The 24,720-nt window shown below is 60.4% G+C and overlaps 2 protein-coding genes across 5 annotated transcripts in view; both read left to right on the forward strand.

The window, feature by feature from the left end:
- Positions 1-18,408, forward strand: part of MRGPRF (MAS related GPR family member F) — a 43,286-nt gene extending 24,878 nt beyond the window's left edge. The window contains exons 1-3 of one of the 4 annotated variants that reach the window (XM_084894576.1): positions 9,934-10,203; positions 13,690-13,803; positions 16,557-18,408. In XM_084894576.1, coding sequence (XP_084750702.1) covers positions 13,756-13,803; positions 16,557-17,546 — 1,038 coding nt within the window. In that variant the 5' untranslated portion in view covers positions 9,934-10,203; positions 13,690-13,755 and the 3' untranslated portion in view covers positions 17,547-18,408. Of the gene's footprint in view, positions 1-9,933; positions 10,204-10,700; positions 10,849-13,689; positions 13,804-16,556 lie in introns of those variants that run through there. The other 3 variants (XM_084894575.1, XM_084894577.1, XM_084894578.1) reach the window with 3 other exon arrangements.
- Positions 1-24,720, forward strand: part of CPT1A (carnitine palmitoyltransferase 1A) — a 388,913-nt gene that overhangs the window by 265,271 nt on the left and 98,922 nt on the right. The gene's annotated exons all lie outside the window — the stretch shown is intronic.

Here is a 24,720-nt window from a genome sequence, read left to right on the forward strand (position 1 = left end):
GTTCACAAAAGCCCACCAGAGTGGCTCAGTTGATTGAGCATCATCCTGTGCTACAGAGGGTTGCTGGCTCAACTCCTGGTCGGGGTGCATGCCTGGGTGACAGTTGCGGTCCCTGACGGGCCTGTGCAAAAAGGCAGCCGATGCTTCTCTTTCTAAACATGTCCTCTGGTGAGGATTGAAAAAGTAAATATAAACATATATATTAAGTTCACAAAAGAAAATATATCAATAATGAATGTGTGCAGCACATACTGTCCTCTGCCTGACTGTAACAAACAACCCCCAAGCTCCATGGTTTAAAACAGCACCGTTATCTCCCAGTTTGCCGAGACTGGAATGGCAATGTGGCTCAGCCGGATGTCCCCCCGACCCCCCGGGTCCCGTTCCCCCCCCCCCACCAACCTCCACTCCCCGGTGCTGGGCCTCTCACAGGCCAGATCCTGGGTGTGGTTCTCTCACGGGCCTGATGCCCCGGCACTGGGTCTCTCACGGGCCGGATCACGGTGTGGGCCTGGGCCACTGCCATCCCCAGGCTCTGTGGGGCCAGGCGTGCTCCCGGACTGCTGGCTGGATTCAGCTCCCCCAGGGGCCGCCCTCCATTCCCGGCCACAGGGGTCTCTCCTTGGGGCAGCTCAGGACACGGCAGCCGGCTCCGTCAGAAGGAACAAGCAGAGGGAGAGGACTAACAAGATGGGACTCGCCATCCTTCGTCACCTAATCTCAGAAGGGACAGCCCACCACGCGTGCCAGGTTCTAGTCTGAGGCAGGTCGGCAGGTCCGGCCCCTTCCAGGAGAGGGAACCACATCCCACAAGAACACCAGGACGTGGGGCCCTTAGGGCTCCTCCGAGAAGGCTGCCTGCCGCCACAGGGGACAAGAAAGGCTTTGTTTCCATGGTTCTGTCTGTGCCTGAAGAAAAGGTGACCAGACGTCCCGCTTTTGAACAATTTGTCCTGCGGCCTGCGGTATTTTTAAAACAGTCCCGAGAATCGCCTTTTAAAACGCCGTGGGACGCGGGACAAATCGTTAAAAATCGGGACTGTCCCTCCAAAAGCGGGACGTCTGGTCACCTTGCCTTAACATCACCTGCCACACCACAATTCTCATCCGCGTCTCACATCTGCCCTGTGAGCTAAGACAGAGGTCCCTCTCCCCGTGACAGATGAGGAACCTGAGCCGGGAGGGGCTCCGTGATGTCCCTCCCGAGGCCGCCTCACACGGTGTCTGAGAACAGCCCTGACCCCCCATCAGTGGAGGCCAGGAGCACAGGGCCTGCTCAGGGGAGGATGAAGCCCAGCGGGCAGCGGGCAGCGGGCAGCACAGCAGGCCTGGGGAGGGCCACGCTGGGTCCTGGCACGGGCTGGCCCTGCAGTCAGAGAGCAGCAGCTTCCGCCTGCAGGGACGACCACCACCCCCCCCACCCCCCCCCCACCCCCCGCCCAAGTCAGAGCCAGTGGTTTGCAAACAGCTGAGAAAGGGGGTCCTTGGCAGGAAGTCCAGTCCCTGCCCTGCCCCCAGGCAAGAAAACAAACCTGAGCTTCATTAGGGCACAGGGTCCTCCTCGCCCCTCCCCGCCCCACCCCCCTGCCCCTCACAGCAACATAACGGAAGACCCCGCCCAGCACCCCCCGCAGCTGCTGCGTTTCCAGTGTCGCTTCTTGGCCGCTGCCCGAGATGTCCCTCGGAGCCTGCAGTGGAGACAGGCACCCTCTGGGTGGGGACATTGCCCGGCTCAGCCTCAGGATGGCTCCGTGCGCAGCCGGGCCACCAGGGCGGCCCCTCAGCAGAGCTCTTCCTCCCAAGATGCCCAGCCAGAGGCTGCGCCCAACGTGGCTGGGACACCAGAAACGCTCCCTCAGCTCCAAACACGGGCCCCGAGCTGTGGGCAAGGTGCCAGCCACCGCCCCGCTGGGCTCCCGCTTTGTTTTCTGGGGGGAAATAAGGGAAGCTTCCTGGGGGGAGTATGGGGGTGCACAGAGAGTCCACGAGGGGCCAGTGTCCCCACACCTGGAGGCCCTGGACCTCACCGGCTGGGCACCCTGGGCCGGCTCCACCATCTCGTCACATCACTTCCTTCCCGATGCTGGGTTCCTCGGTGTGAGCGGCGCGAGTGTGCCCATGGGGTCTTTGTAAAGGCAGCCTCCGGGGTTTTCATTCACTCAGTCATCACGCAGCTACTACCTGCCAGGAACTGAGGGAGGCACTTTTAACTGATACAGAAGGTGCTCAACTTGATTCTAAAAGCACATAGGAAAATGTAAAAATCATCCAGCTGTGCAGTGACCTGGGAAAAGCATGGGCCCTGAATCCTTCAGTTCTGAATTCACACCCCTCCCCATCCCCAGCCTCAGGCCTCTGTCTCCACCCCCATGGAGCAGGGCTTGCAGCAAGAAGGGCACACAGTAGGGCCTTGTCCCTCCCTGGCCCTTCACCCACTTCCCTCCGCACCGTCCATGGAGAAGAATGAGCCAGTGTTTAAGGTCACAGAGGATCCTCAGATCCCTCACCCGTCAGCCCCGGAGCTGCCGCCTCGGGCATCTCAGCAGTTATCCGGCTGCTGCTCGTGGGAACACGGAGACTCAGAGGGCCCATTGGCCCTGGCTGAGGTCACACAGCGAGTGAGGGGCACAGGGGCATCAGCCTGGCCCGGGACTGGAAGGACACCGTGTCTCAGAGCGCAGGCCTCGAGCCGGGGCCTTGGCGAGCAAACCCCTCGCCCGTGCCCTGGGGACGGCGTGTGGAACACCGCATGCTTCCCAGGCTGCACTTGCTATTTCCAGTTCTCTCACGTGGCACCAGCAACAGGAATCCGGGGAGACCCGGGTCATTGCGTTGGGAACTGAGCTTGTGGTGGGAACTGAGTGGGAGTAAGGGGTAGGGGTGGTGAGGGTCAGCAGGGGGAAGGCGGGAGAGCAGAGGGCTGAAGGCCGAGCCCAGAGGCCTGTGGTGCTGGGGCACAGCTCAGGGCAGAAGGTCCACGGGGAGCCTGGGTGAGGGCCCAGGACAGGCCGGCCAGAATGGCGTCCAGGGCCTTGCCAGGTCAGATGGAGGCACAGACCTCCTCCTGAGCCGGCAGCTGCTGAGACAGGGCCGAGGAGGCCGTGTGGATGTGGGTACCGAAAAGTAGGTCAGGGCCGGCAAGAAACTGAGGAAGGTGCATACTCCGCTGGTAGCAGCCAGCTCGGTCCTGTGGGACCCTCGGGGCACGGAATCTGGGTGCTCTCCCCACCCCCTGCAACGCTGGCCATTGGCTGGGGGCCACTCCTACGGCCTGGAGCTCCCTGCACGGAGATGGGGATGAGCGAGAGGCAGCAGGGCAGAGACGGAAGCCGCCCCGTGACTGCCTGGAAAGCAGCCCAGACTTTGAGCTTGCTGCCAGGCCAGCTGCCCAGAGCTCCTCGCAGGGCACAGGTCCAAGGACAGAGACGACCAGGACCAAGGAGCCTGGAAGGGGAGGCCCCTGGTTTCTAGGCTGAAGGGGGACTGGTGTCACCCAGGCTGAGGAGAGCTGGTCCCCGGCCTGCAGGGGTAAGCCAGGCTAGGGGACCTGGTAGCTCATGGCCAAGGTCTGTTCTGCAAGATGGAGGAGAATGCCGAAACCGGTTTTGCTCAGTGGATAGAGCGTCGGCCTGCGGACTGAAAGGTCCCAGGTTCAATTCCGGTCAAGGGCATGTACCTTGGTTGTGGGCACATCCCCAGTAGGGGGTGTGCAAGAGGCAGCTGATGGATGTTTCTCTCTCATCGATGTTTCTAGCTTTCTATCCCTCTCTCTTCCTCTCTGTAAAAACTCAATAAAATATATTATTTAAAAAAAAAAAAAGATGGAGGAGAAGTCCCCAGTGGATGGTGTGAGCCCCTCAGAGCCAGCAACGCCCAGCAGCTGGAACCAGGAAGCCTGGTAGGCACTGGGCTCCCCTCAGAGCAGGCTGAGTGCCACCCTGAGATGCTGGCGCCAGATCAACCGTGCCCTGTGAGCCAGGTCCTCACGTTGGGCGGGCAGAGGCCAGGCAGGGGGCCATGGAGAGTTCATGTTTAACGGAGATAGTTTCCGTTTTGCAGAAGAATGAGTTCTGGAGATGATGGTAAGGATGATGGCTGCACAACACTGTGGCTGTGCCTAATACCCCTGCGCTGGGCTCTTCAAAATGGCTAACATGGCAACGTTTGCCATAACGTTTTTAAAGATCCTGGTGGGGTTTCTGTTTTGTTTTTTATTGATTTCAGAGGGAGGAAGGGAGAGACAGAAACATCAATGGCAAGAGAGAATCACCAATGGCTGCCTCCTGTACGCCCCTCACAGGGGAACAGAGCCCACAGCCCAGTCATGTGCCCTGACCAGGAATGAACCATGACCTCTTGGTTCATAGGCTGACGCTCACCCACTGAACCAGGCCAGCCGGCAATGACTGGACACACACACACACACCCACACACACACACACACACACACACACACACACTCAGGGCAATCTGTGCCGCTGGCGGATGGAACAAAACCTCGGGGAAGTTCCAGATCAAACCGCTGCACCGGGAGCTGACAGCCGTGACTTTCATCTGGAAAACAGCGGCTCCTGCCAGCACGTTTAGGAAGCCGGGCCTCCCACCAGCAGGAGACACCGGCCCCTGGGACTGGAGAACAGCCCTGCCATTCTGCGCTCGGCCCACGGAAAGCTGAAGCTAATCAGGACCAGGGTCAAGGCGGGTTTTCGTTGTATTTGCACGTGTGTGCTCCAGCGGCCGGCCCAGACAGAGCTGCACAACATGATCTCAGGATTTAGGGCAGGATCATCCCTGGCCTCCCTCCCATTCCCACCAAGTCAGGAGTTGTTGGCACCAGTCCCCGGGAGGGTCTGACCGCCACCCTGGCTGCCTGTCTCTTCCCCTCGCCGGGGACACCTGGGTAGGTGTCACAATAACCTATGGAAGGAGGCTGGGGCGATGGTGAGCTGAAGACGAGGCCCATCAAAGCAAGGCAGGGGTGACTTCTCATCCTCCTCCTCCCCTGCCTCACTTCCCCATGTTTCCCAGGTCATCACCCAAGTAAATGATGAGCCTCTCCCCACCCAAGTTCACTGTGGTGGGAGGGGTGGTGGTGTGTGCACAGCACAGCCACAAAGGGGTGGACTGTGCTAGGCTGTCTGCCCCTGTCGTGTCTTCCTACGGCTGAAAACGGCTTTCCTGCTTCCCCTCCCAGAGTGGCACTGGGTCAGAGCTTGCCTGCGAGGAGGGCTCCTGGGAGGCCTGGGAGATGAAGCAAAGTGGAGGCCATGGCTCTGCAGACGTCTCCGGGAGCTCCTGCTCCGGGCTCCCACCAGCCAGAGGGAGCAGCCTCCCTGGCTTCTGCAGCTCCTATGCCGATACCTGGCTCCAGGCTGGTTAGTGACCAGCTCTCCTATCCGATTTCTGTGCCCCAGCCCATACACTATTCTCTATGAAACTCCTCATTTCCCTGAGAGTGTGTGATGTGTCTGTTTCCTGATCCAGCTAGGGGACAGGAAGGGAGGGGGAAGGGAAATAAGGAAGCGGGGAGGGAGGGATGCTGCAGGGGAACCCTAGATTAAAATAAGGGGGAAGAAGCATATCTAGCAATGAACCTTGTCTGGATCCTAATTTACTCACACAATTCTCTAAAAAATAGAGATAGACAGATCTTTCCTGCCTCAGGACCTTTGCACCTGCTGCTGTCAATCCTGGAATGCTTTCCTGTGGGCTCAGTGAGTACCTGGCTCCTTCTTCTCCCTTTCCAGTCTCAGCTCAAGCAGAAACAGCCTCTAGCCCACCCTCAATCAATAGGCCTACCTGCCATCTGTCTGAGTTTCTTATTGCTGCTATAACAAACTAGAGGCCTGGTACATGAATTTGTGCACTTGGGGAGGGGAGGGTCCCTCAGCTCGGATTGTGAGAAGGCACAGGCCAGGCCAAGGGACCCCACTGGTGCACGATTGGGGCCGAGGAGGAACGTGTCAGGTTGGCCAGCCAGGGAGGGACTGCAGAAGGGCTCCATGGTGTGTCCGGCCGGTTTTGCTCAGTCTCAATCAACTGGACCCCAGCAGCAAGCTAACCTACTGGTCAGAGCATCTGCCCCCTGGTGATCAGTACACATCATAGCAAGCAGTTGAGTGGCCTTAGCATATCATTAGCATATTACGCTTTGATTGGTTGAACGGCCGACCAGACGACTGGACACTTAGCATATTAGACTTTTATTATATAGGATAGACACAAACTTAGTGGCTTAAAACAACACACATGTATTCTCCTGTAGTTCTAGAGATAACGTCGAATGGATGAACAAATGAACAGTCTTCCACATCAGGGACAGAGGAAAACGTAGGCTTCTGCAAAGAGTCCCACGATGCAGCTTCTCTCACAAACGCTCCAGCCTGACTAGAGCAGAGGAAAGAGAAGAGGGTCCCACACGCCTCCCATCAGGAAAGCTAGCTAGACCTTGGAGAGACCTTTTTATCTCAAGGGTGGAAGCCCAAGGGCCTCAGGCATGGACCTGGGAGACCCAGGCCACACACACATTTGCCTTGTCTCCTCCTGAGGAAAAAGAAGAGCCAGCCTGTTGGCGCTAATGTGGAAAGTGAGGCCGGGCATGGAGCACAAGTATCAAATCCCACCTCCCTCTCCATGGTGCAGCCGGGGAAACCAAGGCTCAGGTTCCCGCCGTTTGCCAGAGGCAGAGCCAGGCTGGATCCCAGGGTCCAGAGTTCTCCCCACATCCTGACGCCTCCAAGCCCAGCACGGAGATGTGGACACGGACAGGTCCCAGCCCCTGAGCGCAGGTGCTACGGACACACAGTTACTCCCTGGCCTCCGTTTCCCCATTTCCAGAATGTGGGCCTCATCTTCATCCGTTTCATTCACCACAGGGTTCCCAGGGCCAAAAAACGGTGCCTGGCACATACTAGTGTTGAAGAGTGGGAATTTTTGAGCATGCTTCCAGAGAGGCTGTGGACCGTGCCCCAGATAGAGTTGTCAGTGCTGACACCAGGCCAGGCCTTGAGATAGGGTCTCATGGCCCCTTCCCAGCACGTAGGCCTTCTCTCACAGATCACTGTCAGCTTTCTGAAGAACAGGATGACCCTGTGAACAACATGGTCATCAATGGCATGACTCTGACATTGCTTGGGGAAAACGGTTTTGTCTAAGGTTGCTTGCTTTGCATGAACAGGATGTGGTTAAGGGGCTTAAAAGCGGTCCCACACAAAGGGTCGCTGCTGCTCTCTGGTCTCCCTGTGTGGAGAATGGCAGAGCAGTCACCGGGCTAGTCGCTCGCCCAGCCGGCTAATAAAGGCTCTTTGCTTTTGCATCAGACTCGGCTCCCTGGTGGTCCTTGGGGATCTTGAAATCTGGGCACAACACTAGATGCTCAGTAAACACATGCTAGATGAATCTGTAAACTTGGGGGGCGGAAGGGCGGGGGCTGTTGAGAGGATTAAGAGATCCCATTTATGCAGGCTCTGCTTCGCAGGACACAGTGAGTGGCCTATAGCTGCCCTCCCTGCACCTGTCCCCCGACAGATGGGACTAATGGCGGCAGAGAGGTGAGAACACAATAAGGAGGGTGAGACCTTGGTCCTGGTGAGCTGGTCAGAGCGGCCCAGCTTGGGCACCTCATCCACCGAGACCCTGTATGCAACCCTCAGCTTCATGCAGCCCCCGTTCATACGTGCGCATGCCTTCCCGCCCAAGGGCCTCTGCTCACACCACTTCCTCTGCGGGGTGCCCTCCTCACCTGAGTCCCTCCTGCCCAGCGCTCCTCAGAGACCCATCCTGGTCTCCTGGGCCCAGCCGGCCGTGGTGCTGTCCATGCAGTGCGGTTTCACACGTGTTCGGATCGCCTGGCTCTGGTCTGCCTCTCCGCTCGCTCGCCCTCAGCGGGTTCATCAGTCTGGAGCACGGTGCCTGGCATCCACGGGTGTTCTGGCATCCACGGTGTGAGAGGAGCGGGCAGAGGCTCTGCCTCACGGCCGCCGTCCTGCAGAGGGCAGCCGTGGCAGCAGGCAGCGCCCCCCCACCCAGGAGCCCCATCAGAGGAGGGTCCTGGCCTGAGGGGCCGTGGCTGTGGAACCACAGAGTCCGCCTGTGAAGCCCGTGTAGGGGGCGATTAAAAACAAAGTTCCTGCTGAAACCAGTTTGGCTCAGTGGATAGAGCGTCAGTCTGTGGACTGAAAGGACCCGGGTTTGATTCCGGTCAAGGGCATGTACCTTGGTTGCAGGCACAGCTCCAGTAATGGGTGTGCAGGAGGCAGCTGGTCGATGTTTCTCTCTCATCGATGTTTCTAGCTCTCTATCCCTCTCCCTTCCTCCTCTCCCTTCCTCTCTGTAAAAAAAAAAAAAAAAAATCAATAAAATATATATTTTTAAAAATATAAATGAATAAAAAATAAAAAACAAAGTTCCTGAGCAGAGGCTTTCTGAGGTGCCCCCAGCGCTTTGCCACTTGGATCTTACCCCTTCCTTCCTCGTCGCAACTCTGTGCGCCGCTTCTCCTCCAGCGACAGGAGAGGACCCGAGGTGCGGGACCGCCCGGGACTGCAGCAGCCGCAGGAGCCCACGTGCCCGCCCGCCGGCCCGCTCCACGGTCCCTGCCGGAGCCCAGCCTCCGGTGGCAACAGCCGCACACCCGGGCAGAGGATGGCCTCCCCGCTCCCCAGCACCTCTCATTAGCTCCCGAGGAGGCCAATTTCCACACCAAATAAGGCGGCGGACCTCGGAGCCACTGCCACCTCACACAGCTCCTTTTAAGTGTCCAAATGCAATTACCCTCGGAACTCGCCTGGACGTGGCCTCCTCCAGCCTCCCCCGCCTCCCCTGGGCCTCCCCTCATAAACAAGTGGCCCAGCTGGGCCCCAGCTGGCCTGCCCAGGGGAGGCAGGGAGGGGGTCCCCGCTGCCTGCTGCCCGCCCAGCCTCTCAGCCCAGGCAGCGGCCCGAGCTTCAGCATCCTGCAGCCTCCGCCTGCCCCGCCCCAGGCCAGCTGGGCTCGCAGGGAGCAGTCCACCCTCCTCCCGTGGCGGTCTGCACCGGGACAGGGACACGGTTCCTCCGGGCAGAGGCCCGCCGCCCAGGGCAGGTGCAGGGGGAGCTCTCCTTCCAGGCTCCTTCAAGATGCCCACTGAGGCACCCACACACGGGGCACCCCATGCTCCTGTCGGGGAGAACGCTGGTGGAGTTCCCTCAGGCTCCCCGGCCATGGGAAAGCTGGACTAGGACAGGAGGGGCCTTCCCCAGGGGCTCGCTGGAAGCCACTCCTCCCCGCCCCCATCCTCATGCCACCTCCGGGGCGCCTGCACCCCCAGGCTCTGACTGGGGGGGCCCAGGACCCCATGGTGCTGGTGGGGGGAGTGGAGGTTGACTCATCCGCACACACCAGGCCCCCGCAGCCGCCAGCTCCCGGCTCGGCCCCGGTGAGCCAGCGCAGTGATTTTCCACTTGGGCCATCTGATTGCCATTAGGGCCGAGCGCAGGGAATTCCTGGTTCCAAGGGCCCGTGGGGGCCCCGGGCAGATTCCGGGGTGGGCGGGGAAGAGACGTGCCACCTGGGTGGCCTCCCTGTCCCCTGCCAAGTCCACCTCTCACCCGCCCACACCTCCCCCTCCGCGGAGCCCTCGCCCGCCCGCCGTCTCCCGGCTTCTCCTATCCGCCCCTCAGTTCATCGGAACAACCCGTGGGGGTCCCCCTCCTGGACCTGTGCCCCCGAAAGGCCCCGTGGGAGCCGCCGAGAGAAGGCACCCGCAAGTGGACGGCGGACGCCTCTCTCTCCGGGATGCGCGGGAGATTAACTGCTGGACTCTGGCCACAGTGCTCGGGCCAACTTGACGTCACCAGGCAGAGAGATGAGTTCCCAGTGGGGCTCTGGGGGGGCAGGCGGCGGGGGGGGGGGGGCCTCCTGAGCAGGGCATTCCTTCCCCAAGCCTCCTCCCGCTCTGCCCCTCCTCCTCCCTCCCCCCCTCCCTCCCCTCCTGCCGGGCCTGGAATTGGGTTTGGGGCGGGTTCTGCTTCCAAAGCCATCTCCCCAGCAGCAGGCGCGGGCTCTGCACACTCGGCTCTCTCCTCTCTCCTCTCTCCTCTCTCGTTTGCTGAGGCTCCAGCCCTGCTCCACACTGGCCTGCTGCCTCGGGGATCGCAGCCGGAGGCGGGCATCACCCACGCGCCCTCCGCAGAGGGGGGCCCTGGAGGACCCCGACAGCTGCAGGTAGCTCCACGGGGCCCAGGGGAGGGGCGCCAGGAACCAGGCTGCAGGGCGAAGGCCAAGCAGGGAGGGGGATGAGGTGAGCACCTTTGGGGCAGGCACCTCCCAGAAACCACAGCCCCACGGAGGAGCCCTGAGCCCCCAGAGAGGCTGTCACCGACCCAGCAGCCTGCGAGGCTGCAGAAGTCCGGGGGACACTGGGGACCTTCGGGAGTCCCCCTCGGTGGGGCTGGCCCTGGTGTTCTGGCAACTCCCGCCTCCCAAGCTGTCCTCCAGCCCCAGGCCCTGCTCTGTCCGCCCGTGGGTGTGGGCTCCCCCTCTGTCCCTCCGCCACCCTCGGCAGCAGCTGGCCAACTGGAAGGGCGGGGAGGGAACACCCAGCGGGCAGCATCCCAAGCTCGGGGAGAGGGCTCCCTGCTCGCACGCACTCCGCGCTCCGCACACCCCGCTCTGCGCCGCCTCCTTCCCTGGGCACCAGCTCAGGCAGCTCAGTGTGGGGCCAGCGCTGGGGTGAACAGAGGGACCAGCCTGGCAACCACAGGGGGGTGCACAGCTGGGTGCCCCCTTCCCAGGCCTGAGACACCTGATGTGGAGTTGGCATTGGATGGAGGCTGTTGGTGGAATTTTCTGGAAGGTATCACTCCCCCAGTAAGCCTTTCAACAGGCGTTGTGAGCAGAGGATTGTCGGTGTGTGTGTGTGTGTGTGTGTGTGTGTGTGTGGCGGGGGGGGGGGGGGTTGAGAGGGAGAGGCTGGAGAGAGAAGAGGCGGTGCGTCTGGGGGAGTGGCTCCCGTGCTCTCGTCCTGCCCAGGTGGCAGCCTGGGGACAGGAGAGGGGCTGGCAGGCCGGCTGGAGAACCGCATCCCACCGGGGCCTCCTGGAGGACAGCCCCCCGGGGCCTGCACGGGTTCGGGGCTGGGGGTGGGGGTGGGGGGTGGGGGGTGGGGGAGATGAGAGCTTCCTGAGGCTGAGGAGAGGCAGGTGGCCAGCAGCCTCTCCTTGGGTGCTGGGGTTTTGAAAGCAGGGCGGGAGTGAGCTGAGCTGGCAGCTTCTTTTTTTTTTTTTGCTTTTTCTGTCTGCTTTAGCTCTTGTAGGCCCAACCCAACCTGAGGAGCACACACATTCACATGCACTCACGCATGTCCCATGCACATGACACACACATGTCTTTCTAGGGTCCATCTGGGGTCCACTTGGCTTCTGGTGCCTCTGTGTGAGTGCAGTAGCTCTTCTCTGAGGGCTCAGAGGCACACACGGGCACCCACCCCTCCATCTGTCCGCAGGAGGGTACTGGGGGGCCCACTCAAGGCCCTGTCCAAGCCAGGCACCATGTGCAGGTCCCAGCAGCTGCCCTTGGGGGCCTGCGTAGCTGGGGTCTCACCTGCCCCGGTGAGAGGGCAGGGCCCTCCAGCCTCCGGACACTCCTGGGTCCAGGCACTGAGAGGTGAGGGCATGGTGCAGGGGGTGTACCTGGGTCAGGAAGATTGAGGGGCGTGGGCAGGTAGGATGGGGTTGCAGGCTGGCTTGAAGAGCTTGGACAAACCCAGTAGATGGTGAGGCATGAGGCTTATCCCTGGTGATAGGTACAGTGGCCCAGCCAGAGTCAAGACTGGAGAGGCGATACCCAGGGAGGTTGGGGGCGGGGGGGGTGTTTAAGAGGCACACCTCCTTGCACTGCCATCTGCAAGCCCACATCACACACTCAACAGGGACTCGCCCACGGGATTCCCACCCGCCCCGCAATCACCTCTCTGGGCACCTGCGCCGCCACCACGCTGTACCGGCTGCGGTCCGGGGCCGCCTGGCCTGGTGTTCCGAGGGCTGCACTGGCGCCGCGGGCTGGGGTGGGGGGGGCTACCGAGGGTTAAGGAAGGGTGGCCACCCACACAGACAGCCACCCTCTCCAGCCATAATGGGCTCGGCCGCTGCGGGGGCCTCCACCCCGGCTGGCGGGGGCGTGGAGGGGGCTGCCCGGCCTGCGGAGGAAGGAATTCTGGGGGAGGAGAGCTGTGTGGGCTGCCCAGCGCCTCCTCCAGCTGAGGAGAGGCCTGGCCTTTGCCCGCGCCTATGCCCCTGCAAGACCCTTCTTCTGCACTCAGTCTCAGTTTCCCCCCCTGCACAGCAGGACTAGGTGCCTGTCTGGGGAAGCAGAGCTCAGTGGGGGACCCAGAGCGGGTGGACCCATGAGCTCAGCCCTGCCTGGGTGAACCTGTCTCTGGCAGGGAAGCCCCCTCCGGAGACTGTCCCCCCTCCCAGGCCCCCCAGACCTGCCTGGCTGAGTCCAGCTGCCCCTCCACCAGCCTGGAGCCAGGGCCATGGCAGAACCCTGCCGGCTTGCTCCCCACAACGGCTCCTGCCTTCACGGCCGCTGGAGTCCCGGCCACAAGCCTGCAACGCCACAGAGCATGCAGTGGAAGTGGCCTGAGCCCCTGGGCAGGCGACCTCCCCCTGTGCCCTGTGCCCCATCCAAGGGGAATGACAATGCCTGCCTTATAGCTGATCACAAGGACAAACGGGCCCTAGTCTGTTTGGCTCAGTGGACAGAGCGTTGACCTGTGGACTGAAGGGTCCCAGGTTCAATTCCGGCCAAGGACACATGCCTGGGTTGCGGGCTAGGTCCCTGGTGGGAGGCGTGCAGGAGGCAGCTGATCAATGACTCTCATAATTGACGTTTCTTTTTTCTTTCTTTCTTTCTTTTTCCTTTTTTTAAAATATTTTATTGATTTTTCACAGAGAGGAAGAGAGAGGGATAGAGAGTTAGAAACACTGATGAGAGAGAATCATCAATCAGCTGCCTCTTACACAACCCCTACTGGGAGTGTGCCCGCAACCAAGGTACATGCCCTTGACCGGAATCGAACCTGGGACCCCTCAGTCCGCAGGCCGACGCTCTATCCACTGAGCCAAACTGGTTTCGGCATCATTGACGTTTCTATCTCTCTCTCCCTCTCCCTTCCTCTCTGAAAGCAAAAGGTATTTTTTTTTTTTTTTAAAGAAAAAGGACAAACAGGATGATGGATGTGGGGCAATGGGTGTGGCTGAGCGGGCACAGTTCTCAGCTCCCAGCTGGCAGCCATTGACAGAGGGGTTGATAGTGGTGACAGTGATGCTGAGGATGACCGAGCTGGCCCACCCTTCGAGGGAAAGACCAGACCCCTTAGCATGTGACAGACACAGGCCCAGCCAGAGGCCACCTCCTCCAGGAAGCCTCCCTGCCTTCTGGGTCTGACTTCAGGGAACCCGTGTCCCGCCGTGGGCTGAGCACAGAGGTGGTGCCCAGGAAATACGTGTGGGTCTCACTGGCCTGTCAGCATGGTGTGAGCGAGGGGCCCAGGCAGGAGGAGGTGGCTGCTCTGGCCGCCCCCATGGCCTGCCTCTCAGGAAGCCAGGTGACTGCTGGTCACCCCTCCTCTGAGGAGAGGCCCTGGGGACGGGGCCCTGGAAGGGACAGAGCCTACTGCTGCCCTGACGGCCCTTCCTGCCTCCGCAGGTAGGGGGCGCCAGCCTGTGAGCTGTGAGCAGAGCAGCGAGGAAGCTGCACGCCCCAGGCCCCGAGATGGCTGCCAACTGCTCCTGGGAGGCCCATCCCACCAGCAGGAACAAGGTAAGTGCCCCGGTGGGTGTGCGGGACTGGTGCAGGGGGGGGGGGGGGGCGGGCAGGCCCTCCCCGCAGCTCCCCCCCTCCACCCCCCTGCTCCACAGGCTGCAGGCGGGCAGCAGGGCCCCTCGGACCACACGGGCTGGCACTGGGCGCCGGGTCCCTCGGGTCCCCGGGGTGGTCCTCAGGGAGGCCCGCGCACGGGACTGACACCCTTCAATCCCGGGGGGCTTCAGAGACCGCCTCCCAGCTCCTCCCTGCAGAGACGGGAGGATGGCCGCTTCCCACGGCCATCCCGGAAGGCCAGCTCCAAGGAGCGCTGCCTGCTCCGAGTCACCCCGCTCGTGTCACCCACGGCCGGGGTCTCAGTCACACCTGCCTCCTGTCTTCAGACACCACAGCCCCCACCCCACCCAGGACCCTTCTCCCCAGAGGCCCCTGAACATGGGATTCCCTTCTGATCCAGGCGACGCGCGCTCACGGTGGGAGAAACTCCGAGTCAGAGGAGGAGACAGGCTCCCACTAGCGCAGTGGCTCGGCGGGGCGAGCCCGGGGAAGGGGGCAGAGCCGGGCCACCTGCCCAGGGCCCTGACCTCCAGCCCCGGGCATTTCCCTCTCTGGCAGGACCGTGTGGAGCGGCAGCCTCGGGGGAGCAGAGATGGGACTGGCTGGGCGGAGCCTCCAGGAACCCCTGGCCAAGGCGGGGCAGGGCAGGGGCCAGGCCCCAGGGCAGGCATTTTGCAGGCGGCATGTGTCTGGGGATGGCAGCTCCCGCCCAGTGACTCACCCGGGCCTCCCGCTCTGACTCCGGGACCAGATTGCAGGCTTTTTCCAGCCTGTGATCCGCTCCGTCCGACCAGCCCCTGCAGCCAGTCCCCTCCCGGTGACCAGGCCGGTCCTCCACGGCCTTGGTCAGGCCCCGGCCTCAGGAATGACTAGGTCCGTCCCCGGCTCAGAGGAGGCTGGCAGGAGACTACTCGGGGGCCTGGCGTGGTCATGGCCACCAGCCGGAAAGGCTGACTAAAGAGCAAGCTCGGGGCTTGGGGGCTGACAGGCGGCTGTTGAGCCATAAATGTATTCATAGGGAGGCAGGTGGAGAACAGGACCCTCTTACAGTGACCTCGCGAAGGCTCCCCAAAGTTTGGCCAACACCCTCCAGTCCCTGTTTGTAGATTCCCCTCGACCTGACTAAGAAGGCCCCTCCCTTTGTTATGGGGTGTCAGGCCCAGAGAGCAATCCTCCAGGCCCCGCTTCCTGCCCGAGCTGGGCCATCCGGAAGGTGGCAGAACGGTCCTGCCTCGAGGACCTTCCATTTGTTGTTGTTTTTCTGTCTTGTTCTCTGAGTCATGGGCGATGGGAATTGATACCTGGCCTTAGAGGGGGAGGAGGGGGAAATGGGGCAGGGACCACGGCCAGGTTCCAGCCGTGTGGTGAAGGGTCTGAGATGGATTGGTGATGCCTGCCCAGGTGTGGGACGGAGTGACAGAGCTGGGGAAGCCTCTGGAGTGCGAGGTCAAGGTCAGAACCAGCAGCCTGAGAACTGCATCCGGGGTGCAGACGGGTAGTGTGCAGCCCCACAGTGTGTGTTAAACGTGAGCATTTAGAGGTCAGGAGAGTCGCATTACCATCTGGCTCCTCTGGCGACGGGGAAGGCTGATGGGCTGGGCCCCGCAGCTGCCCACGCACTCGGCCGGCGCTCTGCAGTGTGCCTCCGCGCCCCCCACGCCTCCCGCACCGGGCCCTCCTCGTGCACCTGCAGGCCAGGCTGAGGTTCGCCGGACACACAGGAGCAGTCAGATCCACTGTGAAAACCCTGATCCGTAGTTAAAGTGCTTCCTGGGGCCTGATAAATGCATGCTGCCTCAGCACCCCCCTCCCCAGGGACCCCCACACCAGACCCAGACCCCCCTCCCCCATCCAGACCCCAGAGGTCGCCTGGCCCAGCAGGGGCCGCCTCTGACTCCCCAGGTCTCTCTGATCCCACAGTGAACCAGGCCCACTCTTTGTCATTTGCACATGGTTTTATTTTTTAATAAATATTTTCACATTTTAGTGTGGAGTAGTGCAGGCGTACAGAAAGCCTGGGGGAACAGGACAGCGCACAGCACACACTCTCAGCGGGTCACTGCTGGCCTTTCTCCACTGAGCTCGCTCTCTCTATCCCTGTCCCTCTCTCTCTCGCTACCCTTTTCCCCAGAGAACTGTGTGCATGGGAATTGCAGACCCCGAGCCTCTGTGCCCCCAGATAGCCTGCCTCTCCCAAGGTCGAGGGCACCCCCATACGTAGCGCCGCCCACCCTCCCGGCGGTGCAGGGCCGTCATGGGTGCCAGGTGCCCCCGCCTCCCCGCAGCCGTCCCAGGGACAGCCTTGGCGGCGGGTCAGACCCCTCGCAGTCTCGGACCCGGCACTGCATTCCCTGGCCCGGCGTCTCTCCTCTCCTTCCGTCCATAAAGGCTCCTCGGCTTCCCTCGACCTTGCACGCGTGGGCGCGTTTTGACGGGTGTCTGCTCTGGCAGGCGGGCGACCCGGTGCCCTTGTGAGGGTGGGGCATTCCCCGTGTCACCCGTAGGCGGCTCGCTCCAGGCTCTGGGTCACAGAGTGGAGGCGCTGGGCGGACTCCGGGGTGCCGTCCGCTCTGGTGAGGGTCTGTGCCGAGGACCGGCACACCTGGACACACACAGGTGCGGGGTGGGGCGCCCCCCCCGCCCCCCCGTCCCCCCGGCAGGCCTCACGGAGCCCCCCCTCTGTGCCCGCGCAGATGTGCCCGGGCGTGAGCGAGGCCCCCGAGTTCCACAGCCGCGGCTTCCTGACCATCGAGCAGATCGCCGCGCTGCCGCCGCCACCCGTGGTGAACTACATCTTCCTGCTGCTCTGCCTGTGCGGCCTGGCGGGCAACGGGCTGGTGCTCTGGTTCTTCGGCTTCTCCATCAAGCGGAGCCCCTTCTCCATCTACTTCCTGCACCTGGCGGGCGCCGACGTGGGCTACCTGGCCAGCAAGGCCGTGCTGTCCGTGCTGAACGCGGGCGGCTTCCCCGGCGCCTTCGCCCGGTACGTGGGGGCAGCGTCCCGCATCCTGGGGCTCTGCAGCTTCCTGGCCGGCGTGAGCCTGCTGCCGGCCATCAGCGCCGAGCGCTGCCTGTCGGTCGTCTTCCCCGCCTGGTACTGGCGGCAGCGGCCCAAGCGCCTGTCGGCCGTGGTGTGCGCCCTGCTCTGGGCGCTGTCGCTCCTGGTCACCGGCGTCCACAACTACTTCTGCGTGTTCCTGGGCCGCCAGGCCTCCCGGGCGGCCTGCACGCACATGGACATCTTCCTGGGCGTCCTGCTCTTCCTCGTCTTCTGCCCGCTCATGGTGCTGCCCTGCCTGGCCCTCATCCTGCACACGGAGTGCCGGGCCCGGCGGCGCCAGCGCCAGCGCTCCTCCAAGCTCAACCACGTCATCCTGGCCGTGGTGTCCATCTTCCTCGTGTCCTCCATCTACCTGGCCATCGACTGGTTCCTCTTCTGGGCCTTCCGCATCCCCGCCCCCTTCCCCGAGTACGTCACCGACCTGTGCATCTGCGTCAACAGCGGCGCCAAGCCCGTGGTGTACTTCCTGGCCGGGAGGGACAAGTCCCAGCGGCTGTGGGAGCCGCTCCGCGTGGTCTTCCAGCGCGCCCTGCGGGACGGCGCCGAGCTGACCGAGGCTGCGGGCGGCACGCCCAACACGGTCACCATGGAGATGCAGGGCCCCTCCGGGAACGCCTCCTGAGAGAGGGGCGCCCGGAGGGGAGGCGGGGACCCCAGGGACCTCCAGAGACCCTCTGCCGGGGACGGGGCCCGGGCGGCCGCCCTGGTGCCCGAGGACAAGGAGGAACGTCTGCCTCCGGCCCCCCTCGGGCCGCCTTCTCCCGGGGCCGGAGGCTCTGCGAGCGCCCGAGAGGCTGAGCGGCCGCCTGCACACAGACCCGGCGGCCCTGCCAGGCCCTCCCCAGCGTTCTCCTGCATGAGCAGCACCCACCGGACAGAGGTGTCCTCCCCCCGTGGGGGACTCTGCTCACCCCAGGCTGGTCTGGAAAGGAGAGGAGGGGGCCACCGAGCCCCGTCCACCTGCTGCCCCTCTGAACGTGATGCCCCGTTTGAAAGTGACACGGCCATCACGGCACCCGTGGGCCACCAGCACCTCCCGCCGCGGGGCACCTGTTCCCGCCATGCCACCCCCTCGGGGCAGCGCCGGGGGCAGACCTGACACGGGGAGCTCTCTGAGCGGGGTCCGGGGTAACCTGCCGGCGGCTCAGTCTTCCTGCAGGTGATGTCCCTGCCCCCTGGGTGAGCCCCTGGGGACGTTCACGGGTGTGTTTCTGGTCCCGGCAGCCAGGGGGGGGACAGGAGGGCCTTCACCAGCTCAGAGAGGTCACCCGCCTTTCTGGCTCCCTGCCATTCTCGGCAGCCTTCGGAGCACAGGGTGCGTGCCCGCGGCCACCCGCCTGGGCCTCGGGTGCCTGCAGACCGTCCAGAAGTGGGCACTGACTGGTTCTACCTGGCCACCCAGCCCACCTCCAAGCACAGTGGCCCAGCGTAGCCAACGGAAGTTTTATGAAATAAATGTACATCAATAAACATTTTATATCTTACTTCCTCTGTCCTATCCACGGTCCTGTTCCTTTCTTTAAAAAAAAATAAATAAAATATTTTTTAAATTGATTTCAGAGAGGAAAGAAGAGGGAGAGATAGACAGAAACATCAATGATGAGATGCCTCCTACATGCCCCCTTCTGGGGATCAAGCCCACAACCAGGCCTGCGCCCTGACTGGGAATTGAACCGTGACCTCCTGGTTCATAGGTCAACGCTCAACCACTGTACCACACTGGCTGACCTGGCAGTCTTATTCCTTTCCATACACCCTCCCTCCCCACAATGCAACCTGCTCTGTCCCAGCCCCTCTGCCTGGCACCACATAGGCTGGGGTCCCTCCCAGGAGGTAGCTTCCAGGCCCAAATGCATCCTGACTACCCCCCGGGCCTCCAGTCTGCCCCACCATGGGCTCCCGGTGTCCAGCATGGGCCCTGGCCCCTCCATGGATGCTGCGGGGCAGCCTGCTCACTGCACAGGCCCACGGAGAGACCAGGGAGGGCAGGCCCCTCCTCGGTGGAGAGCCTGGCGCCGGGGAGGGCAGGGGGGTGGCTAACGGAGTGGACTGCTCAGCCAGGCAGCCGCACCGCCAGCGGCTGGCATCCTGCCCACGTGCACTTCCTTGAGGACCGGCCCCAAGGCGGCTGACGCGCCCTCCTGGCCACTGCAGGCCATTGCTCCCAAGCCCCTGCCCGACAGTCCCAGCCCCACCTGCCCCAGGCCCTGCTCTGCAGAGAGGGGGGACCCTGTGCGGGTCTAGAGCCTCAGGTGATGGCGGTGGGGCCGGCCCGCCTGTCTCCCAGCAGCCTGCCAGCCAGGCCTCTTCCTGTCTTCATCTTCCGAGAGGGTGTGCATGTTGTCTGGCACTCGCCCCACTTCCTCAAATGCCCGCCCGCTGCGGGTTTGTGATAACCTGGCTTTTCTGTTGTATGCCAGAATTTTATTTTGTTTTTTTAAATATATTTTTATTGATTTATTTATTTTTTCAGAGAGGAAGGGAGAGGGAGACAGAGTTAAAAACATCGATGAGAAAGAAACGTCCATCAGCTGCCTCCTGCACACCCCCACTGGGGATGTGCCTGCAACCAAGCTGCATGCCCTTGACCGGAATCGAACCCGGGGCCTTTCAGTTCGCAGGCCGACGCTCTATCCACTGAGCCGAACCGGTTAGGGCAGAATGCCAGAATTTTAAAACCCAAGATCTTCGGCGTGAGCACAGCTTCCCCGGCCCAGAGGACTCCTTCCCGGGAACCACGGGCTTCGGGCCGAGGCAGGCTGGACAGATGGTGCCGTTCTGGCCCCGCCTCCCGTGCGTGGGGAGAAGCCAGGGCCGGGAGATATGCCCCCCACGCGGGCGGACCTGGCACGGCTGTGCCAGCGCCCGGCAGGCCCTCCGACCAGGACAGCCGAGCGGGAGAGCAGAAGAGCACGTTTGGAGCCCAAGGGGCCGGAGAGCAGCCCGGAGGGGCTCGGCGGAAACAACGGGGCACAGTTCACTGGCGAGGGCTCATGGAAAACTCCGCTCAGGGCGTCGGAATGCCAGCGACGTTTCCTGACAACCCCGCAGGCTTCCCCGCGCAGACATGTTTTCAAAGGGTTTCTGACGGGTTTCACTGCGGTCGGACTTACATCCACGCACCCACTTCATGCACCGTCCAGTGCTCTCTGCCCGTGCGCACACCGTGGCTTCACCGCGTCAATACCATCCCCCTCCACCCCACACCCCCCGAAAGAACATTTCCGTCATCCGGCAAAAATCTCCTCGCAAACCCAGGCAGCGGAGGCAGCCGCTCTGCTTTATGCCACTGGAGAGTATCGATTACCGATTACAGATCAGTTTCCTACACAGATGTATATACCATAGCAGTCAGGGTGCTTGGTGACAAGCACAGAAACCTAACTCTACTCTAGCCTGGGGCGGGGGTGGTGTAAGTTGGGGGTGAGGGGGCGGTTCTAGAAGCGACCTGCACCTGAATCTTGGTTGGCCGAGCCCCTCACACCAGGGCCCTGGAGTGGGAGGTGGGCCAGGGGCCTGGGAAGGATGCCCCGCCCATCTCACCTAAACTCTCCGTCCAATAGCCTGCAAGGAACATAATAGCCCGTGGCTTCCTTGCTTTGCCATCAGCCCCATGAAGTAATAACCCAAACCAGGCCCCTTGTAGAGTCACAGGCCGTGATTCTAAACCCGGGCTGGACACGCTCCCTCAGCACAGGTCTCAGGACTCCGCCCCTGCTCGGGCCGAGGCTGAACGGCCTCCCTGAGACCTCGGAGCAATGAAAACAACCGCCCAGGCGAGGGGAGCCGAGCTAAGCCGCCTCCTGTCGCAGGGAGTGTGTCACCGTGTGCGTCATCCCGCCAGGCCCAGCCGCGCACGCACACCTGAGGGAATGTCTTTTCGCTTACGTAAAAAGCAAAGTTATATGTAAACGCAGGGCCCAAGACCTCCAAGGACACAATTACACCATTGACAGCGACGTGAGGATGGGATCAGGGCAAGAGCTTACTTTTGGCTTAGCATCCAGATCTTTCCAAGTAAGACTGGTGTTTCACGTATGCAAATGTTTTTTGTGTTGTTTTTTTTTAAATATATTTTATTGATTTTTTACAGAGAGGAAGGGAGAGAGATACAGAGTAGAGAGTTAGAAACATCAATGAGAGAGTCATCGATCAGCTGCCTCTTGCACGCCCCCTACTGGGGATGTGCCTGCAACCAAGGTACATGCCCTTGACAGAAATCAAACCCAGGACCTTTCAGTCCGCAGGCCAACGCTCTATCCATTGAGCCAAACCGGTTTCAGCAACATATGCAAATGTTGAAGGTCTTGAAAGCACGAGGAGAGGTGGACACTGTGGTAACAGTCGTGGGGAATAACACATTTCCACCCGTCTTTCCTGACTCCATAACAACTCAGACAAGGCTCTGGAGGACAGGAGTTTAGGGTAAAGCTAACGGCAGAGTCTGTGCGTTAAGCCCTCGCCCATCAGCAGGTCATTACTGAGCGTCTGCTACGTCAGCTTCGTGCTAGGACCCGGGGACACGGAGGTGGGACAAGTCATATGTAGGCCCGGGGTGAGCCTCAGAGTCCATGGGGCACACCGCCTGAGCAGGCGTGGTCCGTGTTGTGGGATTGAACCCTGGAGTCAAAAATAAGACCACTGGAGACTGCTAATTGATTTAAAAAGAAGAAGAAGAAGAAGAAGAAGAAGAAGAAGAAGAAGAAGAAGAAGAAGAAGAAGAAGAAGGCAAGGATTTATTGAACTGGCTAGGACGGCCGCGAGACCACCGCCCGCAGGTGGAGTCCACACTCACGACGGCGCCAGGTGTAGGCAGTCCTTTTAAAGGTCTAAACCACAAACATTTTCCTTTGCTCTGAATTCTAAATTCTAAAGGCTGGAAACAGCCCGCAGGGTCGTTCCCAGCCACATCCTGCTGGACATTGGAATGTGAACCTATCTTGCGAAAGCAGACAGTACAGAAGCAGAGCTGAGCAGTTAATCTCTAAAGGTTATATGCAGGTTCAACTCCTGGAGCTGCTGAGTCTGTGAGAATCTATCTCCTGTGGTCCTGCTCCACAGGCACAGGGAAACTGCCTCAGCCTCCAGGTCTCAGTCTGGAAGCTGAGGCAACTGCCCTATTGTTTAAGCAAGTAAGCGAGTGACGAAGCCAGAATAACAGGGTTAAAATTCAAACACCAGTTTTCACCTAAGTCTGGTTGCTACCATACTTCAGCCAGACCATGCAGAGGGCAGGAGGGCCTGGGAGTCTGGGGGCTCAGAGCACAGCACTGAGCTTAGCGGCCACTCCACATTTATTGAGCGCCGACTGTGCGCCAGGACCTGATTCAGGCCTGGCTGGGACACGTCACCCCCCCCCACCACCACCACCACCCCTTCCCCACCATGCAGGTCCTGTCACTGTGGTGGAGAAGCCAGAGTTAAGATCGTGTGGTTCACCTCTGCTGGGCCCGGCACCCCAACTCTGGCTCCATGAGAGGGACCCTACTCCGGATGGGGGCCTGAGCCTCTGGGGGTTCTCAGGCAGGACTTGGTGAGACAGAGCCCAGAGGGAGCCGGGGCCCTGGCAGAGATTAGGGGCTGGGGCGGGAGAGGGGGGTCAGCTCCTTCCCCTCCTCCCCCGTCCTTTCTCCTCCTTTCTCCTCCCTCCCCCTCCTTGCCCAAGTGCCTCTAACCCCAGGACAGCCCATTCTTCTTGTTCCTCCAGGAGCTGGTGCCTGAAGGGTGACTCCCCCAAATGTGTATGTTCTGTCTCAAGGTCCAGGGCCCATCTCAGACCATGGGGTCCACAGGCAGGAGCCCAGATTCCCCATCCCTTCCCAAAGGCTGCTTGTGGTACCTCTGCACCCACTGACCACCCCCCCCCCCCCCCGATCCAGCTCCACCCACTTTTCAACACTGAAGGGTGAAGACGGGAGGTGGCGGGGTTCCCCTCCAGCCCCCTCTCCTGTACCAGCCTCCGCAGAAGCCCCAAAGATGTGCTGAACTCATGTCCACCCAGGCTACAAACATATTCATTGAGCACCTGCTGTATACAGGCACAGCGGCAGGTGCCAGAAACGACAGACACGTCCCTGCTCGAGGAGCTCTCATTCCCATGGAGAACACACAATAAACAAGTAAAATATACGGTGTTTTAAAAAGGAAGAGAGAATCGTGTGGTCCGTTCCCACGCAGCAGGACCAGCATGTGTTGTTTGCTTTTATTAGGAAATATTCACAGGTCCTGAGTTCCTGCCAGTCAGTGCATTAGTCGCTCGGGTGCCATAACAAAACATCAAAACACAGCAGGCCGCCGCTTAAAAACAGACGTCTCAAAGTCTGGAAGCTGGAAGTCTAAGACGGAGGCGCTGGCATGGAGAGCTCACTTCTTGGCATCAGATGGCCACCTTCTCTCTGTCCTCACACTGGGGGGGTAGGAGGGTGGGAGGGTTGGGGAGAGATGTGCACATGAGGAGGGAGGGAGCACCCTCTGGTGTCTCTTCACAGTAGGTCACTAATCACATTAGATCAGGGCCCCACCCTTATGACCTCATTTAACCTTAATTACCTTCTTATCTCCAAATACAGTTGCATTGTGGGTTAGAGCTTCAACAGGTGAATTTGAAGGGGACACAATTCAGTTCACAGCAGTTGGGTTAAGGGCTCCTCTCTCTGCAAACCTCCCAAATCCCTCTCAATCCCAGCATTTGACCTCCCTTCTACTTTTGCTGAAAAAGGGGGTGCCTAAGAAAGAACAGTGTCACCTTCCACTTCCTGTCCCACCACCACGGCTGGATCCTCCGCTTCGCTCAGGTGATGCTTCAGCTCCCAATTGGGCCCACCCTCTGCGATGCCAGGTCCCCTCGCCTCCCACCCGCCAGGAGCCCCTCCTGCAACTGTGGCCTCTTTCCTGTACCATCCGTTTCTCCCTCTCTGCTGAGTCCCTCCCATCCACATACCAGCATTCAGTAATGCCCTTCTTAAAAAAAAAAAAAAAAAATGCCAGACCCCACCCATACATGAATTCATGCACCAAGCCTCTCTCTCTCTCTCTCTCTCTCTCTCTCTCTATATATATATATATATATATATATATATATATATATATATATATATACACACACGCACACACACACACACACAACATACATGCACTGAGTGGCCAGATTCTTATGCGTTCAGAGATCATAATAATCTGGCCACTCAGTGTATGTTCTCTCTTTATAACACTATGTATCTGGCGCATAGTATAAGTTTGAAAAATATTATTTCACTTTGTCTTGAACCTAAAGAAGAGGCTTCTGATTGTAGCCACAGGGCACCTATGGAACTTGGAAGCAATGAAACAATAGAGATGATTTTTTAAATAAAATAATTCTCAAAATACAAACCTTTAGTAAAACAGATAAAGTACAAATGAAGCAGAGGCACAAATTAAAAATGGCAGATAGAATTGAACTTTTAAAAATTATAAAAGCAGCCGAAACCGGTTTGGCTCAGTGGTAGAGCGTCGGCCTGCGGACTGAAGGTCCCAGGTTCAATTCCGGTCGGGGACATGTACCTTGGTTGCGGGCACATCCCCAGTAGGGGGTGTGCAGGAGGCAGCTGATCGATGACCCTCTCTCATCGATGTTTCTAACTCTCTATCCTTCTCTCTTCCTCTCTGTAAAAAATCAATAAAAAATATATTTTAAAAAATTATAAAAGCATTATACTAATAAACAGGAAACCAGAGAACAGGAACAATTTTCTAGAAAAACAATGTTACCTACTCTAAATCAAGAAGCGACTAGAGCCAAAGCCGGTTTGGCTCAG

This window comes from Pipistrellus hanaki, assembly GCF_964339955.1.
Source record: "Pipistrellus hanaki genome assembly, chromosome: 9".
Taxonomy (NCBI): Eukaryota; Metazoa; Chordata; class Mammalia; order Chiroptera; family Vespertilionidae; genus Pipistrellus; species Pipistrellus hanaki.